The 18,448-nt window shown below is 39.5% G+C and overlaps 2 protein-coding genes across 2 annotated transcripts in view; both read right to left on the reverse strand.

Moving 5' to 3' along the window:
* Positions 1-3,200, reverse strand: part of dgkaa (diacylglycerol kinase, alpha a) — a 32,583-nt gene extending 29,383 nt beyond the window's left edge. Inside the window, exon 1 of the mRNA XM_086069273.1 lies at positions 3,008-3,200. The gene's annotated coding sequence lies outside the window, so the exon portion shown is untranslated. The remainder of the gene's footprint in view (positions 1-3,007) is intronic.
* Positions 3,201-7,550: 4,350 nt separating this feature from the next.
* On the reverse strand, positions 7,551-16,598 carry rnf41 (ring finger protein 41). The gene is made up of 7 exons (XM_086070340.1): positions 16,454-16,598; positions 15,283-15,356; positions 15,078-15,193; positions 12,911-13,182; positions 12,631-12,766; positions 10,523-10,626; positions 7,551-9,163 (listed from the first exon to the last, which is right to left on the reverse strand). Exons 3-7 carry the CDS (start codon positions 15,165-15,167, stop codon positions 8,809-8,811), a joined length of 957 nt encoding a protein of 318 aa, XP_085926466.1. The 5' UTR covers positions 15,168-15,193; positions 15,283-15,356; positions 16,454-16,598; the 3' UTR covers positions 7,551-8,808.
* Between the last annotated feature and the right edge of the window lie 1,850 nt (positions 16,599-18,448).

The following is an 18,448-nucleotide window of genomic DNA, read 5'->3' on the forward strand; positions in this document are numbered from 1 at the left end:
ACACTGGGGAGAAAAAACGTAATTGCACTCAATTCAGACGTTTTCACTTAGGGGTGTACTCACTTTTGTTGCCAGTGGATTAGCTATGAATGGCTGTATTTTGAGCTATTTTGAGAGAACAATACATTTACACTTTATACAAGCTGTCACTGACTTCTTTTCATTGTTAAAAGTGTCATTTTTTCAGTGCTGTCCCATGAAAAGATATAATTATATGCCTGCAGAAATGTGAGGGGTGTACTAATGTTTGTGGAATACTGTCAAACATCTTTTTCAAAATTGTATGACACCTATTATGTTACTTGAATAATTGTGTGTACAATAATTGAATGTCTTATGACAGTTTGCCATTGGAATGTATTAGTTATTTTTACATGAGTTCCTATGGGGAAATTGGTTGCAAAGTGGGACAAAGTGGGGGTCAACTTGTATTGCAGAATGGACGGATTTGAACTTTCACCTTCCACTATGAGGACTGCACATACAGCACTGAGTCTTGACACCATTCAACAATAGAGGCGGGCCAAATGAAATCAAGTCACCAAGTAGAACAATTTGGTTGATTACATTAAATAGATAGACAGAAACTGGATAGTATGTAGTGATTAAGCACGCGCTTTGGTGGTTTGAATCTCAGCTCCGGCATTCTTGTTTGGAGGTTGCATGTTCTGCCCGTGTTTGGGTTTTCTCCGGGTATTCTAGCGTCTTCCCACGTTACCAAACCATAACTGTTAGGTATGTTGAACAATTGTCCTTAGGCGTGAATGTGAATGTGAACGGTTGTTTGTCTATATGTGCTTTGCAACTGACTGGCAACTTAGTGTGCACCTGGCCTTTGGCCGAAAGTCAGCTGGGATAGGCTTCAGCACACCCTAATAATGTCAAGCACTATACAAAATGGATGGAAGATAGACAGTAATGTATTTGGTCAAATAGTGGCCTCTGCTCTAACAGCTAAAGCATCCTAATAGCGTCGTCCATTTCCACAAAGACACATTAGACCTCTAATAGGCTTTCCTCAAATGCTTACTGAGCCAAGGCACATATTAGAAAACTTTCATGGAACACCACCAAAACTTGTATACACAGTAGATATACTTAAATAATGATGACCTCGTCTCAATTTGATCACAATTGAATTTGGGCCTGATTAGTTAAACATAAATATTTTTCGGTTGTATAAATATCCACAGGCAGATATACAGGTTAATTGTACCTTCTGCCATCTGATAGAAGGGCATTTAATTGTTCTGATTGTAACTAAATAAATGTCACTGGTATAAATACTTTTTTTTTTTAAGATACATTATTTGTAGTATAGATAAATACTAACTTTCTGACCAATTGAGTGAAAATGCCTGATTCCCCACAGAACAGTGCTGGGAAACACTGACCCATACTAAACACCTCATAAACTACACTGTAACACATTTCTGTAAAATCTACAGTAAAAAAATACAGCATTTTCTTGCTTTTTTTATTTTACAGTAGAGGTGTGAATTGCCTAGTACCTGGCAATTTGATTCATATCACGATTCATAGGTCACAATTCGATACCGATTAATCCCGATACGAATCTATAAATTGATTATTGTGATTTTTTTCAAACTCAAATTTAAAAAATACTAATCAGTAAACTTGTACATGTACACTTTAAGATTTGTATGAAAATGTATTTATTTATCTTAAAATTCAGGCTTATAACTGAGCCACTGCATTTAACAAACAGGTTGCAGTCTGTTTCATGTTTGAACAGCACTGAAATAAAATGAATCCTAACCCTAAGTAACCCTACGTTTTGTTGAATATTCCCATAAAAAATGAAAAAAGGATGGATTTTACGACATCAAGTATTTGTGTATTTACAAGACTTTACTGGCAACTTGTAAAATACAAGAAACAGTTGTAAACTAGATTACAATGAATTGCTGTAAAGGTAAATACAGTAAGTAACTGTAATTTATATACAGTAAATACTTAAAAAAAATACAGTACTGTACAGAGATTTTACAAGAATTAGCTGGGAACTTTTTTGCCGGTTATTTCTTGTAAATGTTACAGTCAATTTGTTACAGTCATCATTATCACAACCACCTGCAGAAAGGATGAGGCACCTATAAAGCTGAACTTGGCGAGGAGTTCAAATAAAAGGTGTCAGAAAAAGAACTCTCTAAAAAAAACATTGGGGCTTGGAGAAGACTAAAGAAACATACGATATCCGCAAACAGGACACGAGTGTCTCTTACCGGAGGGACACAGCCATCCCGAGAGAGGCGAACTGAATTGAAAATGTGTAGAAAAATAATGTGACAAAGAGTTTCCTTTCGCTACAGAGGTTGCAATACTCACATTCACATCTAGAGTCTTCAATGAAACTAACATAATGAATGTTTTTGGAATGTGGAAGGAAGCCGGACTACCTGACCCATTGCAAGCACCTGGAGAAGATGTCAACGCCACGCCCAGAGCTGATATTCAAACCCCAAACTTCACAACTGTGAGGAAAATGTGTGAAGGACAAGTGTAATATTTAACTATTTATGCAAATACTTTATCACGAATGTGCCTGACAGGCCTACTACTCACTGCAGTTGTGTAAATAAAGAACCACGAGGAAATACAGTAGCTATTTGATATGTTCAATTAAACACAACTTCTACACGACCTGTTAATAACAAGCCCGGAAGCCTACAGAGATGATGTCTAAAAACTGCAAACGCATGACGCGAAGTCCTCTCGAAATAGTCCGGACCGGCACATGTAACTTAATAAGAGTGGCAATAACACGACTACATGGCAAAGACAACTCAGACGTGCACGCGTTCACACTGTCAAGTGGATTACGGCGTTGTAACCCGATCATACTAAAAAGAACGCACTTTGCGATAACGGGCTTGTTGAAAATGCATTTAGTAAAGGATTCGTGCTGCAGGGAACCGCGCGCCCCCGGGGGGCTGCAACTTGCACCCGTCGGCGCGGACGTGACGGTTCCGCTCAAGTTCGTTACCTGTAATGTGCTGAGCCGGTTGGCCGAGCTGCCAAGCCTCCCAAGTGTCCGCTGATTTTCCCAGGACGAGGACGAGGAGGAGAAGGAGGAGAACCGGGGCCGGTGAACCGGGTTGACGGTGACTCTTGTGGCCGAGTAAGCAGGCGCCGCCTCGGATCCTCCTGCACCCTCACTCCCTCCCTTCCAGCTGCATCTGAGAGAGAGAGAGAGAGAGAGAGAGAGAGAGAGAGAGAGAGAGAGAGAGAGAGAGAGAATGCTGTGTGAGGTCAGGTCACGGCTTTATTTCAGTACATTTCACACAAATATGCTCGATTTCCCTAAGAGGCCAATTTCATCCAGACATGCCGAAAATGGGCAAGAAAGAAGTTATTTAAAATGTAAAAATTGAAGACTCTAAATCTGTGTTTCCTGCAGCCTTTATTGAGCCACAAACAAATCGCAAATGTGTTAATTCAGTTGTATGAATGGTAATCGGTGGATAGTAACACAACTTTGCAAAGGTTAATTGTACATTCTGCCATCTAGTGGAAGAGCATTTAATTGTCTGTCACTATCCGTTACATGCTATACTTTTACTTTTCACTGAACCCTGTACAGATTCAAGACATGTGCCATAAGATGTTCTCACGGAAGCTTTGTGGCTTGTCAACAAGCAGTTTGGCAAATTCCAGTCTCGCTTTTTGGCGTCCTCCTTGTTCGTCTCCTATGAAGTCTACTTTGGCTCTAATAATGGGTCGATGGATGATGCAATCTGACATTGATGTACCATGGAGATGGTCCCATCACATTTACCTGTAAAATGCTTGTCATTAATGTTCTTTTTAATCTCCTGAAACGACTCTCTCCTTTGCTTCCTCTGGTCCAACCATGTCACTAAACAGCACAGTGACTTCTTACCCCTTTAAAAAACTGAATTTGAGTTTGAAGACACTCAAATTAGAGGACAAAGACACACCATGGCTGAACACGTTCCAATGGTCAAATTATTTGAGCCTTTCTACAGGGTTACCATCATTTTTGTCCAGCTCTGTTTCATTAGTTTATAAAAAAAAAATCCATTTTTAATAAAAATCTGTTGAACCACAATTCAAAAGTTATGCTTGATTTTCATTGATTGATTAATACTAAATTTTCATTTCATATTACATATTCAAATTATTTCTATGACTACAGTTTTTCTTTCATTATCAGAGGGCTGCCTACAATTTTGTCCATGTGTGTAAGCTTAATGTTAATGTTAGTGTTAGTTTAATGGGGTAATCAACGTTAAACATTTCTTGAAAATAATATGTTTTATGTGACCTCATTAGTCTAAACATGACATTTTGGTTAATATTCCGTTAGTGGAATATGAGTTATGCAGCAAAATCCAGCTGTTTTTATCCATCTCAGGGGGCGGCCATTTTGCCACTTGCTGTCGACTGAAGATGACATCACAGTTGCTCAGGAGACGACCAATCACAGCTCACCTGTTTTCTGAAGCTGAGCTGTGATTGGTTGCTACCTGAGCAACTGTGATGTCATTTACACTCGACAGCAAGTGGCAAAATGGCCGCCTTCTGATGTTGACAAAAACTGCTGGATTTTGCTGCTTAACTCATATTCCACTAATGCAATATTAACCAAAATGCACATTATTAACTATTTACACTAGTGGGGCTGGAAAGGACATATTATTGTCAATTTTTTATTTATTTTTTTGGTTTGACTCTTCTTTAATCATTATTTTGTAGTACATGTGAAGAACGCCATTCACTTACAATGAAAAGGCATTTTGCTTGTCAGAATATGCTGAATCAGTCAAACAAGACAGTGCAGTGTGCATTTTTGAGGAAATTCAACATGAGTACACTAACTGAAAAGCAGTTTTGGACATGGCATGAAAAAATTCAAAGAGGAAGTAACTTTGTGAAGCTTTTTGAAATTGCTTGTGTCAGTTTAAATATGTTGTTAGAAATTCAAACATGACGCTTATTTAATTTAATTTGCCTGACATGTTCATCAGTTTCTCAGATACTCGTGCTTCATATAATGTTTTTTTGGGGGGTAACACGCTGCATTTAAAAAAAGAAAGAAAGAAAGAAAGAAAAAAAAGGCATTCCTGGACCATGTGAAGAGTTATTCTTACACCGTGGTATAGTCTATCAACAACCTACTCTAATGCATTTGTAAAGTCATAATTACAGTAACATTTTATTTGTATGAGAAATGCTTGCAGGCCATAAATGAGTGTGCCTTCTCCATTTGCCACATGATGTAGTGTTGCTACGCTACTGGGCAAACTACTTCATTTGGTTCCGTTTGTAACCCCAAAACCATGTGAGTTGGGAGGAAACCAAGAAACCCGTGAACTGAACTATATGCTATGCTAACAAAACTAAAGATACCCGGATAGCTGTTGAGTTTACTGAGCACCGTCCGTACAACCTATTTTGTACAGGAATAGCCTTGTCTTATTTTAAAACACACACACACATAGACGCACATTAAAACATTACAGTTAGTCCTCCAAGTTTTTATTATCATTTTGGCAGTTCAACAACAAACACCACAGTACCAATGCTGTTGGCTATTTCAGTGTTTCTCAGCCTTTACTGACTTCGGCATAACAAAACAAAGAAGCGCCGCCGTGTGGCGCGGCGCCATACTACAGATTGTTACAACAGTCACAAAGAAAATAAATGATGTCAAGTAATTAACATAGTTGTTTTTTTATTGTAGTTAAATAAAACATGATTTCAGATTAAGTGAAATTGGACCATTCCCACTGGCCCACCTGATGATCTCTCACAGTACACTACAGTCAAGGGCTACTAGTGCCGTTAGCATGCTAGGCTAAAGTCAAAAGTCACATGCACCAATTCTTCCTCACTTGACTCCACATTTAGGTATTGCTGTACAAATAAAGACACATATATTGTTATTTTCTTTATAAAAGGAATGCAACACAATAGCTGCAATATTGACATTTTCATAGAGAAGATGCTTTAAGAGTCACGCCTTACCGGTGACCGTTTTAAAGCATACTGTACATGACTCAAGAATAGATGTAAAAATACAGTGGTTATAAGTAGGTTACTATATTTAACAATATCATATGGTAACCTTTTGGTTTTCTATGAACATGCCCGAGGACTTACCTACACAAATTAGACATAGCAGCGAGGCCAGCATTCACTGAATAGTGCACATTGAGCATGTAGCCACAGTCACCACATCCCGTAATGAGGTGTGTTGACGATAATAGAGCCGCAGTGTTTGGGGAAGCACGATTTCACATTCCAGTGGCCACAATGGAGACGGATTAGGCGGCACAATGAGGATGAGGCAGGCTGCAGAAGATAATAGCGATGGAAAACATGTGGGTGTCAGACAAAAGCGCGGTCATTCGGGTCGAGGGACAAGACTCGAATCTCGTGACATGGTTTAGTGGTTAAAACGTTCCTTCGGCTTGACCCCATGTGAGCCACGGTTTGAAATCATCGCTGTCCTGATTCGAGCTTTTACATAATGTAAATGTGCACTGGGCCGAGTGCGCTCCCTTAAGGCTCTTGATGACACGGTGTGGTTAAAAAATGAATTGCATTTGCTATATACAGTACAGTGGAACCCGTACAGTATATCCGCTCTACGACGATGCTTGACCTCAAATTTTCTCGTATTCCCAAACCATCCTGCACACTGTTCTAGTGTGCAAGCGTAAAACAAACCAAAAGTAAAACAATCTAGTTCAATGCGGTGTTACGCCTGGGTAGGAAAATATTTGTGCTCCAGGGCTATATTAAAATTTAAAAACAGACAGATGGACCAGGTATTTTAAAGATCAGATAAAAAAAATAAAAATAAAAAGTAAAAATGAGCATACGGAAAGTGTTTAGTTAAAACTATGTCAATTATTTAATTAAAAATATATATATATTTTAAACGTATATTTAATTTGACTATGAAATTTTAAAGGCAAATGATCAAGATTTTTAACATTAATTATTGGTTTGAATGATAATCAACATTTTCCTCATAAATTTAGCTTGGCTCTTCCTCAGAGGACAGTAAATTAAAAAAACACACTTTGAAAAGCAGGGGTCAACAACATGCTGATGGCAGGCACCAGGCAGGACCTAAAAAACACATGAGGGCAGGGAAATTCTAAAAATTGTTCACCAGCACTATTTTTTTTGTTGCTCTTAAAAATAAAAATAAATCTAAACAACACCACTTATCTGTAAGGTGCATCTAACTTTTGTAAGCATTCTCTACAAACCATATTTGCATTGGTGCCAATTTGGAAATGGCTACAAAAAAGGTCAACGGTCACCATCATAGCGCCATATCAAACAATGCCATATACTTTGTGGCGACAAACTAGAGCAATGACATGATTTACCCCCAAATAATTTGAACACATTTAATTCAGAAGTGCGCATACAACTGGTAGGTAGCCCTTGGCATTCATCAGTAACCCCCCCCCCCCCAAAAAAAAACAGTGACCCATTGTAAATCCTTCGGGCACTTAAATGCTTAAGTTCCAGTTATCCCACCGACAAAATACTTGACATTTTATTCATTTGTTTGTACAATGTGATACACCAACGCAGAACAAATGAAAAGCATTACCGAAGAGAATAACAAAAGGATACAATACAAAGTTGCTTTTTACTGCTCTTGTGGATCATACTTGTGTCAGTACAGTTATGAGGGAAGATAGTGAGACTATACACTTTTTAAAAGCCACAAGCGTGACTTCCCTAATGTTTTACAATCTCCACGCTGTGTTCAAGAGATGCTTGCTGAATGCAGTCGACACTTGGACAACATAAAGAACGCACTGAATAAAGGCAACCATTGTGGTCATACACATAAATCCCATATGTTAAACTTGAACTTTAACACATCACTTCACATCTGGACCCAACCTACCAACAAAAGGCAACAGAAAACACAACACGTTTTGTTTCTGCAACAAACTTCAAATGCACCGAAAAAGGCAAATTTCACCTTCAACCTTTGTGTGTGTGTGTGCGCACGCGCGCATGTAAAAGGCATCAAAATAAATAAAACAAAATGGCACAGAACATATGCGGACAACGCAAACGGGAATAGGACATCTTGTTGGAATATACACAGCGCAACAAAATTATCTTAAAACAACTCGTCAAAGACAAAAATGTGTCAAACTAACAAAAAATAAAACTTTCAATGGAAGAAAAAAAAAAAAAGCCGGAGAAATATGCAACCAGAGAGAGGCGGAAGATAATGACATACGAGTCAATATAGTATTTGTATTTACAATCATTTACAGGATCGGGGTAGCAATGCGTTGATATAATTGACAAATGATAAGAATCCAGTAGTGAGCTGGACGGCGGTATACGCACACACGCATGCCATTAAAGACGCGAGCGGCTCGTTAGTGAGCCAAGTGTGTAGTGTGTTGACTAACAATGGACTCAAACAGCTCAAATAAAGTGGGAGAGGAAAATAAACACTTTCGTGTGTCATGTTGGCTCGCTTTATGCCAGAGAAGGTTTCCGAGTTGGTATGCTGCGCAAAGTTGCTCCTCGAGTGAACCAACATTTCGAACCCTTTTCACTTTACATTGCGAGTAGCAGAACAATCAGAACATATAATGCACTAAATAGAAACGATGTAAACATCACAACTCACTGTTTATCAGATCAGTCATATTGTTAGCGCTACTTGCCAGGATGAGAACATCGTTGTCCTTCCTTTAAGGCATAGGCATCGACAGTTCACGTGGTGGTCTTTTCTTAAATAAGCCAGACTTCTCGGTGGCAGTGCAATTATAGGATCTCCTCCACGCCGTGCGCAAAGATCATGACCAAACCAGGCTCCAGGATCATGTCCTCGCCCATGTGCTGGTTCTCGCAGGCCATCACCACCACCGCCTGCTTGCCCGGGATGCGCTTGGCCACGTAGTTCTCGTAGTAGCGCCGGTTCATCTGCCGCGTCTCCAGCGAGGCCAGGCCCTGCGGCCAATTGCGCTCGTGGGCGTTCTCGATCAGGTCGTTGACGATGGACAGCGGGCAGCCGCTGTCGATGAGCGAGCGCTTGATGACGGCCTGCAGCACGGCGTCGGGGGTGGAGATCATGCCGCCCCAGCGGGTCACCCTGGCGGGCTGCATGGAGTTTACCCACCTAAAAAGGACATTTGCAACCGTTTCAAATACCTGCTTGCTGCTCATCAGTGGCTTTGAACAGCTGCTCTCTTATTACAATGCAATTGTCTCACATTTTACAGAATGCCTTCTATGTGAAGGAGGGTCCTTTCATCAAGACGCCCTCGTAAAGTACACGAGTATGCTAGATTGTCCATATCTTGTACTATTTTCTAATAATAATAATAATAATATCTGAGATCCAACTGTACTTTCATAGCATTTGGCTGTTGGCCACGGCAAGGAGACGAATGCGGAAAGTGGAGATTGCGGAGTATAATTCTGCAATCTGCATCAAAAGCGAAAGGCACAAACAACAGGTTAAGCTAATGATAGCATTCTGCAGCTATGTGTCCGCAAACATTACAATGACAAAAGTGATGACAAAACGATCTCGGTCAATGAACGAGCAGCAGTGGCGGTCAGCCATATGTTATGGTTTCATTCTGACAGGGTCCTGGAAATTTGACCTGCTTTTGCTCATGTAAACACATCAAGAGCGAGAAGAGTGGAAAAGGAGCAAAGGTGTTGAGGCTAGGGCTGGACGATTATGGAAAAAACAATAATCACGATTATTTTTGCATTGATTTTTAAAACTTAATATTTTTTTAACTATTAAAAGTCAACTACCCAAAACTATGATCATAGCCTTATGCCCAGCCATCAATTCACATTGAACGCTTTATTCTTGAACACTATTCTTTTTAGAAAGTATAAAATAACCTTGTAACTATCAAGCCTCTTGCATTTTCATTCTTCATTTTTCTCAGGGTTGTATTTGTGATATGTTATGTCGAAGTATGTGTTGGGATGAGAAAAAAAATGTGGATATGTGTATCCTTGAATTTTGAGGAAAGTAAATGTTCTAGAATCCTTGAAAACTTAGCTTTTAATATGACTTAAAAGAGAAATTTAATTAGTAAGAAAGTAAAATAATAGACCCTAAAATAACAATTGAAGACTAATACTGGGTGTTACTGCACATGTTGGCCTCTTGGGGGCAGTGTGGTGCCATACACCCATGATGTACATGGAACAGACGAAATTTGCGATTGAATTCTATTAAAGGTGGGGTCTTAAGTTTTGACTGTTTCTGTTTGTAAGCAAACAATTCAAAACGGACTCCTCCCATGCCTCAACTCATACTAGCTCAATGTTCACGCCCCTGCCTCTGACTGCACTCGTCAACATTGCGCCTGCCTTCAGCGCCCCCCCCCCCCCCCCGGCCAAAATTGAAACCATGATAAAATTTCAAGTAATCTTCCAGCCCTAGGTGAGGCATCAACCTCCTAGTAGGTTTGAGGTAGTGAGTGGGAGCAAAGCAGAAGAAGGGACTTACTCCAAGATCTCGTTGTACTCGATGGTCTCCTCCAAGTTTTGTAGGTTGGGGTTAGCGCTGCGGATGGCTCGCATGTATGCTTTGAGCAGCTGAATGTCTCGTTTCTAGAGTGTGAGAGTGCCAGTGAGTTACTCAGCCCTTTCAACATTCGCTCAATAAGTGACAACCCACTAAGTAAAAAAATAAAAATAAAATAAACACTACAACTTTGAAGACATGTACAAGTGAACCACCGTTTATCACTGCGATATTTGACATTACGCAATATAGAATAAACCTTTTAAATATATACTGCATAGTTGTATACCTCAAGATTTTATCACTTTAACTTATTTTACACATTTTTTAAAAAGTATTTCCTAGCACCTATTCTCACACTTTCCCTGACAAGAAATGGGGGAGACTATTATCGCACCACTTTGTGGAAATGAAAATAAGACTACCCATCACACATCTCTCCAAATTGCAGGCTAAGTGTGCTTGCTTCAGGCTATTTATTTGTTCTTCCTGTTAAAGTTTCTTGTCAAAGTGACACATAAAACCAACAATTACAAACAAAAATGTTCAACCAAACGTTACAATAACAAAAGTCTGCTAGCTTAATGCTAGCATATACTGCAAAACGCCATAGACCGCCTAACGGAAATGAGCATGAACTAAAATAACAGAACATAAATTAATTTGAACTATTTCTATTAGTTTAACATTTCCCCCCCACTTTTGTTAACAAGAGTATGATAACCCAGAATTTTTTTATTGTACATTTAGAACAGATCGTGAGTTAACTAGTGAAGTCATGCAATTAATTATAATTAAACATTTTAATCGCCTGATGCCCCTAATTTGTAGTAATCTTTTCTTAAAAAAATATTAACTATTGAAGTCATGCGATTAATTACAATTTAAAAAATGTAATCGCCTGATGCTCCTAGTTTTTAATAATCTTTTCTTTTTTTTTATCTTTTCTTTAAAAATAAAATAAATTAACTAGGTAAGTCATGCGATTAATTACAATTTTAAAAAAATTTAATCGCCTGGCGCCCCTAATTTTTTATCTTTTTTCTTACTCTTTTTAAAAGAAAAGATAAAAAAAAAAAAAGACTATTAGAAATCAGGCGATTAAAATTTGTAATCGTAATTAATCGCATGACTTCACTAGTTAACTCGCGATTAATCACAAATTTGATATCTGTTCTAAATGTACAATAATTTATTTTCCAGGTTTTCCTACTCTTGTTACCAAAAGTGATTTATTTATTTTTTAATAGAAATAGTTCAAATTAAATTTTGACGTCTACAGCCGTCAATGGCAGTAAATGAGTTAATGTCACAGTCATTAGACACCTTCAAACAACTGTTACTTCAGAACACAACACATACAGTACTGGACAAACAAGAGCATACGACATAACTCACTGGCATTTATTCTCTTTAACTCTTTAGTGGGGGACCTTCTATGAATCTTCTTTTCTTCTTCTATTACGTTGCATGTTATTTGAGTACAGTGTGGTCCGGCTTGTTACGCTACAATCATGCGGTTCTAGACTAACAAACACAACTCTAAATTTGGACTTGCCTGCACAGAATGAAGTATTGTAAAGACCCATAAAAAAATGACCGCTTCAAAATGTGCAATAAAATTGGCCTGCATAAGGTGAAGCAGGTTCGTTGTATCTCATCTTGATATCATAAAAATACATATTTACATGTACACAGTCCATTTTAAATACATTAAGACATTGAGGAGTGATATGACAACTGCATCTAATGAAACTAATAAAAGTAAAATGAAATATCAGATTTGAAAAAAAAAGAAAAAAGAACATAATGAAAAAAATATTTCATTTGAATTTTGATCTGATCTCATTTATAAAAAACGATTTAAAAAAAATCCCCCCGAAAAAACATCCACCGTGAAAGGAAAGTAAGTAGTTGTGTCTGGAAATTAATACAATAAACAGGAAGGTAAATCATCTCAATTTATCTGTCAGAGACACACACCGAATGAGTTGGTGAGTATAGGTACCAAAAATTGAAAATAATTGTCAAGTTCTTGCTGTAGGAAAGAAGTAAGACTCTCAGCCACACACACTCACATATACACTTACTTGTTCGCCCAGCTGGTGTTTATGTTCAGCCACAGTTTTCTCCAAGTCTGAAATTTTGCTTTGCTGCTGCTGGACGACACTTCGCAAGTGTTTGATGCAGTTATGGTTGGGCACCTCATCTTTGGGCATCTCCAGGCTGCCGGTGGGAGAAGGAAGACGATTAGTGACCGCATGTTCTCACACACGATCGACCTAATACGTCGATAGATAACCAACTGTTCATAAAGACGATTCAAGTGATCAAGGAGTGCACCGGAAGTAGAGAACGCCGGCCACTCACCCGCATCCCTCCTCACAGTTGACGGGCCTTTTGGGGTTGTGCTCGCAGTCCTTGAGGTGCGACTGCAGCTGGTCCAGTCGAAGCGTGGCCGTGCAGCCGAAGCTGGCGTTGTCACAGCTGATCTGCAGCTTGGACAGCATGTTGCGCATGATGCGGGGCACGGGCCGCAGGTGAGCCAGCGTCACCACTGTGCGGTCCACGGGACAAATCTGCTGCTGGGCGAACCACTGCGTGATGCAGGCATTGCAGAAGGCGTGCTCACAGTGCGGGGCCTGAAATGAGAGCATGGAGGTCAGAATATTACATAATATAGTAACATACCACACAATTGTGATGTTACAAGACGTGCCGGGGAGGGGTGTGCCTAAAAATAGATTCTCATAAGAATCGCGATTCTCATTTAGTACGATTCAGAATCGATTTTAAATGTCCCGAAATCAATTTTATTTAAATTATTTTATACTGCCTTGCCTTTGTCTGTGTGTGCCTTTATTTGGAACGCTGTTCATGTTGTACCCGATTTGGCCACTGAGGGGCAGTGTGGTTCCACGCGGTCTAATACACTGTTAAGTTGTAGCCACATTAGAGAGTAGAAGGAAAAAGTCACAATCAAGTTATTTCAATAAAAGTTTTTTTTTGCAGCGTGGAGCCGTTCTATTGAGTGATAAAATTGCGGCGAGTAGCGCGCTAATTAGCATTAGCGAGTCAGACTGGAGTAGATCATTACAATTCCTTGCACATCTATAGATTGAAGCAAAAATCATTGTCAATCAAATCATTTTGAATCAAAAATCGTTCTGAATCGAATCGCAGGCCCAAAAATCAGAATCGAATCGAATCGTGAGACATTCAAAGATTCCCACCCCTAGTGGCTTCGAGACATGTATCGAGTAATGGAGTGGGCGTTTGTGCAACGCGTGTACTTGCTTCATTTAGAGGAGCCGAAAACGATGAAGAAGCCTCGCTAGCTGTTGTATCATGTGACTGCTTCGGAAAATGTTAAAGTTTTTTGGGGGGTGGGGGGGTTGGGATAGAGTTTGAATTGTGTTGCTCTATAGCCAAAATTTAGTTCAAGCCTCTCAAAAGAAACTGTTTAAGCAAGTTTATGTACACACAGACCTGCATGTGCTGTAAACAGCGAATAGCTCATTAAATCAGGTATGGTGCATCGAATGCTTGGCCAACAGTTTGATAACTGAAGCAATTAGAAATGTCGTACATTTATAGTAACTTGACCTCATTCCAGCAGACGCTGAGTATGTTTTGAAGAGTTTGATGCTGTCAACATCACACGTCATATCCCTAACTGCGTGCATAGAATGCATTGGGGACTCGGAAGGGACAAAATATCTATAGTGATGCATCAGATTGCTGTCTTAAAATATAGCATTAATAAACCAGCATCAAATCCTGATATTTTAGCTGTGTGGACATGTTTTTGGGGTATTTTGAGGTTCTGAACGGTACGCAAGAACTAGTTTGTGCAGCTACATAAGAATATATCATCTGAAGCTGGCAAACTCAGCTACGACCATACCTACTGTTTTAATTTGGGTGCTTTATGTCGAGAAGAGCTTTTCAGACTAAACAATATTGACTCTTTGTACATTTACTGAACACCTTAAACCACTACACATCTCAACATTGTCACCACAGGTGTAAACAATCAAAAATAAATAATACAAAATACTAAACGCCACATATGACTAGTGTTGTCCCGATACCGATATCGGCAGAGGCCCCGATACTGCATTAAAACAGTGGTATCGGTGAGTACTAACAAGTAACATGCCGATACCATAAATTTGGACGCTAATATAGGACTTTGCATGCAGCATATTGTGTCTTGCTCATGCACGACACTCACTGATGTGTGACATGTTCACTGCATGCCGAGCTAACATATCCTATTGGCCCTTGAATGCTCTGAACCAATGGCAGGACAGCTTTTTCATGATGAGAAAAAAAAAATGGCATTGGCATCGGCCGATACTGCAAAGCTGGGTATCGGAATTGGGGCCCAAAAAACGGTATCGGAACAACACTACATGACTTGGCATCTTGTGCTTGAAACCAAAATCGGAATGCGTGCCACTTTTATTGTAAATCCAGTCCTGGTCGAGCTACAGCTCCACTAGACTGCATGTCAATGTACAGGGTGACTTACCTGCACTGGTTCTTCCAGAACTCCACTACATATCGGGCACAGTAGATCTTCATCCACCTCCCCTTGGAACCTCGTCACGTCGTAGCCCATGGTGCATCACTGGCACCGACCACCTCCTATGATGTAACACGGAAAGTGTCATTTTTGTAGGCAACTTCAGAGAAAAAAAAGATAGCAAAATAGACAGAAAAATAACAGTCACCACCTCACTCACTAACAGTCTGGCGTACTTCCATCCAGCTGGTGACTGGACAAGACCCTTTGACCAGCACAAAGACGCTGCAAAAATAAAAATAAAATCAAGCATACACACTCACAAACATCACTAAGGCTATTTTAGGTTTGCTTTGTCATCGTACGAGCTTGTTCAGAAACACTACCACCACATTATTATCTTTAACGGAAAACACTGAAATGCCCTTTGACACGCCAAGAACCATAAGCACTTGAATACAATTATTTTGCACAGAAAACGCCCAACAAACTTTTTTTTGGAACTCTGGCCAACAAGCTCAACCTTTCATTACAGGGTGTGTACAAACAACCAGCTTGTTGTAATTGTTTTGTGTTGTTTCTGTTGTCCTCAGTTTGCGGCATCGTGCACAGTACAGGTACAAGGTTTTTCTTTCAATGCACAATAAACAATATTTATCTACATATATTTAATATAAATTTCACACTTCAAGGCTGCAGACGTCGCGAAATTAATTGGTGGCATAAGAATGTTGCTATGCATGATACGTCGTAATCTGATTTATGTACAAATGCGTCGAAGCTTTAGATTAACTACGTCGTAACACGAGGACCCCCTTATGTCGTCTATTTATTTATTTATTGCTACTTTAAAAGTGGGGTGTCAATGTTTTCTATATCTATGTACTGTAATTCTCAGCAACGATTTCAATCTCAATAAATAAATCTGTGAATTTCGTACTTATGTTTTCGTGTTACCATGATCCATCTAGCCATGTAGCATGTTTTCCACACAGGCAAGCAGGTGATGCTGTGCCCTCATTCTGCGGTCCAAAGACACTCTGTCACTCGTCTTTTAACCCCCATCACACACACTCGAACCCCTCCAAAACAGCCGTGACTCAAAGTTAGCAACGTACCGCTTTTGCACTCAATGTGTCGTCAAATGTTATAAGAAACGCGCGCATCCTTAAAATGTAGTTGCGGATGTGTCCGTCTCATACACGTAGCGAGCTAGCTAGCGCACCGCTTAGCAACATCGATGCTGTTGCTGTTTTCCTCTGTACATTAGCATCGGAGCTAACCAGTCAAAAGCTACAATATTAGCAAGCTAGGCGCCGACAAATGGCTACCTACCCTGATACGCACTCGACGAAAATAGCGCAACAAAACGAATGACTTACTTGCTGGTTCAGTAAAACTGCCGCCGGCGAGGATTGCTGTGTACTTTGGCTCGTGTAACTGTTAGCTTGGGCTAGTCTCGTCCTACTGTGCTCTACATCCTATCCTACGCCGTTTGCGTCAGTCATACGCCGACGGAGGATGACGTCACGACGCAAGTTCTACCAAATGGCCAAAATATAATAAGACATGGCTTCTATCCGTCAGCCCTTCTTTCGGATGTCAATGTTGCAAATTATATTATGTGACCGATGTAACCTATAATAATGTGTCCGAAAGGAAAAAATGAATACAACAAAACAAAATCTCATTAGATGCAGGTTGAAAAATATACACATACATGTTCAGATGTATATCACTAATTTCACTATGGTTCCAAATCAACATTTATCAATTTAACATGGAAAAAAAAAAGAACAATGTTTTTAGATCGATGAAATTTCCCAGCAAAGGCACAACGCCTCCCGGTATTTTGCATTACAAAAAAAATCTACCGCCAAACAAAAAGACTCATTCAGTAATCACAAATTTACTAACTGTGAGATTTTCACCTGTTTATTTGAACACAACGTTATTTTTCTGTTGTATAAATGGAAACAGTGGATACACAGGTTAATTGCAACGTCTGCGAACTACAATAGGATATTTGTACCAAAAAAATTGGCTACAATACAACCATTATGGTAAATTTCGGACCAATTAAGTGGAATTGGATCATTTTGCTCCATCTCTAACACAATAATGTGAATGGGAATCACTGGTTAGTTTTCAAATACATTCTTAATAGGGGTGTAAAAAAAAAAACGAATTGAGATTGAAAATTGGTTTTGATTTAACCACATGGAATCTTTGCGATTTAAAATGTCTCTTCCTTGAATTATAATTGCACCCCATGTATCGAGATACGTATCAAATCGTCTTTTATTGGACAGATGCATACCCCTAATACTCTCCTTACCAATAGTATGAGGACAAGGATAATATCAAGGGAAAATGTTAGCTCTTTATTAGAAATGGGACAGGACCAGCACTTTAAGAATCATGAGAGGCAGTTCAAATACAACCAGATGGCTCGAAGAAGTGTCAGCCTTTTTCAAGTTAGGCTGTGTCAATTATACAAACATGAACAGGTAGTTATCATTTGCCCCATGCAACTGGCATGCCCCAACCACAGACATTTTACTTTTGTCTCACACCAAAGTGACAATATCTCAGAGAGAGGGAGAGAGAGAGAGAGAGAGAGAGAGAGAGAGAGAGAGAGAGAGAGAGAGAGAGAGAGAGAGAGAGAGAGAGAGAGAGCGAGCACGATCATCTTTATTCTTCTCACACTAAAATTTTAAAATGTTCTTAAGATTTAATAGAATGTCTTTTATTATTATTATTATTTTTTAAATATTTGGAGTGTTTTTTGTGGGAACTTTTAGCCTATTTATGACATCAGAAGTCAAATTTTTTGAACTCAAGGAGAGGGTGCATTGGCACAGCTCCAGCTCCATTCTAGTTCTTTCTCAAGGCATTTGACAGTCTTGTTCTTCCGCACCAAACTCATCCCGGCATGTCTTTATGACCCATCACGCCAAAAAAAATGAGGCCTTCTCCAAACAGTTTTTCACAAAGATGAAATCTTCATTTGCAACAAAACTTCATTAGTTCCCACAAGACATGCTAATGTGTCGTGTTGGCCAAACCCAGACAGGTCCTGCCAGATGGAAGAGTGTGATTTGTCACTCTTCGGAACACCGTGCTGATGTTATTGCCAGAGGTGGTTGAGAACAGTTGATGACTCAGCTGAGTGTCTGGGACTTGGCCTGGCCTTTTTTCACAACGGGGAAGGATGAAATCGGTAATTCTGCAATGCCAGACCGTTTTGCTGAGTTTTGTTTACATGGCAGAGGCAGATAAATGTCCTCTCTATTATGCAACTCTGCGGATGTCTGTGTAAAAGAGGCTAAAAATGACACTGGTGAAAAAGCATGTTCAACTTTTTTTCTTTCTGT

The sequence above is a fragment of the Leptonotus elevatus genome, chromosome 2 (assembly GCF_054856555.1).
Source record: "Leptonotus elevatus isolate MCC_2025b chromosome 2, RoL_Lele_1.0, whole genome shotgun sequence".
NCBI lineage: Eukaryota > Metazoa > Chordata > Actinopteri > Syngnathiformes > Syngnathidae > Leptonotus > Leptonotus elevatus.

What these genes read in the sequence shown, in the direction of transcription:
- rnf41 (XM_086070340.1), bottom strand. Translation starts at nt 15,167, where the DNA reads ATGGGCTACGACGTGACGAGGTTCCAAGGGGAGGTGGATGAAGATCTA. An exon ending in AACTGTGAGGAGGGATGCGG is followed by an intron (nt 12,767 to 12,910) that starts GTGAGTGGCCGG and finishes TCCCACCGGCAG; the next exon opens with CCTGGAGATGCCCAAAGATG. An exon ending in AACACCAGCTGGGCGAACAA is followed by an intron (nt 10,627 to 12,630) that starts GTAAGTGTATAT and finishes CTCACACTCTAG; the next exon opens with AAACGAGACATTCAGCTGCT.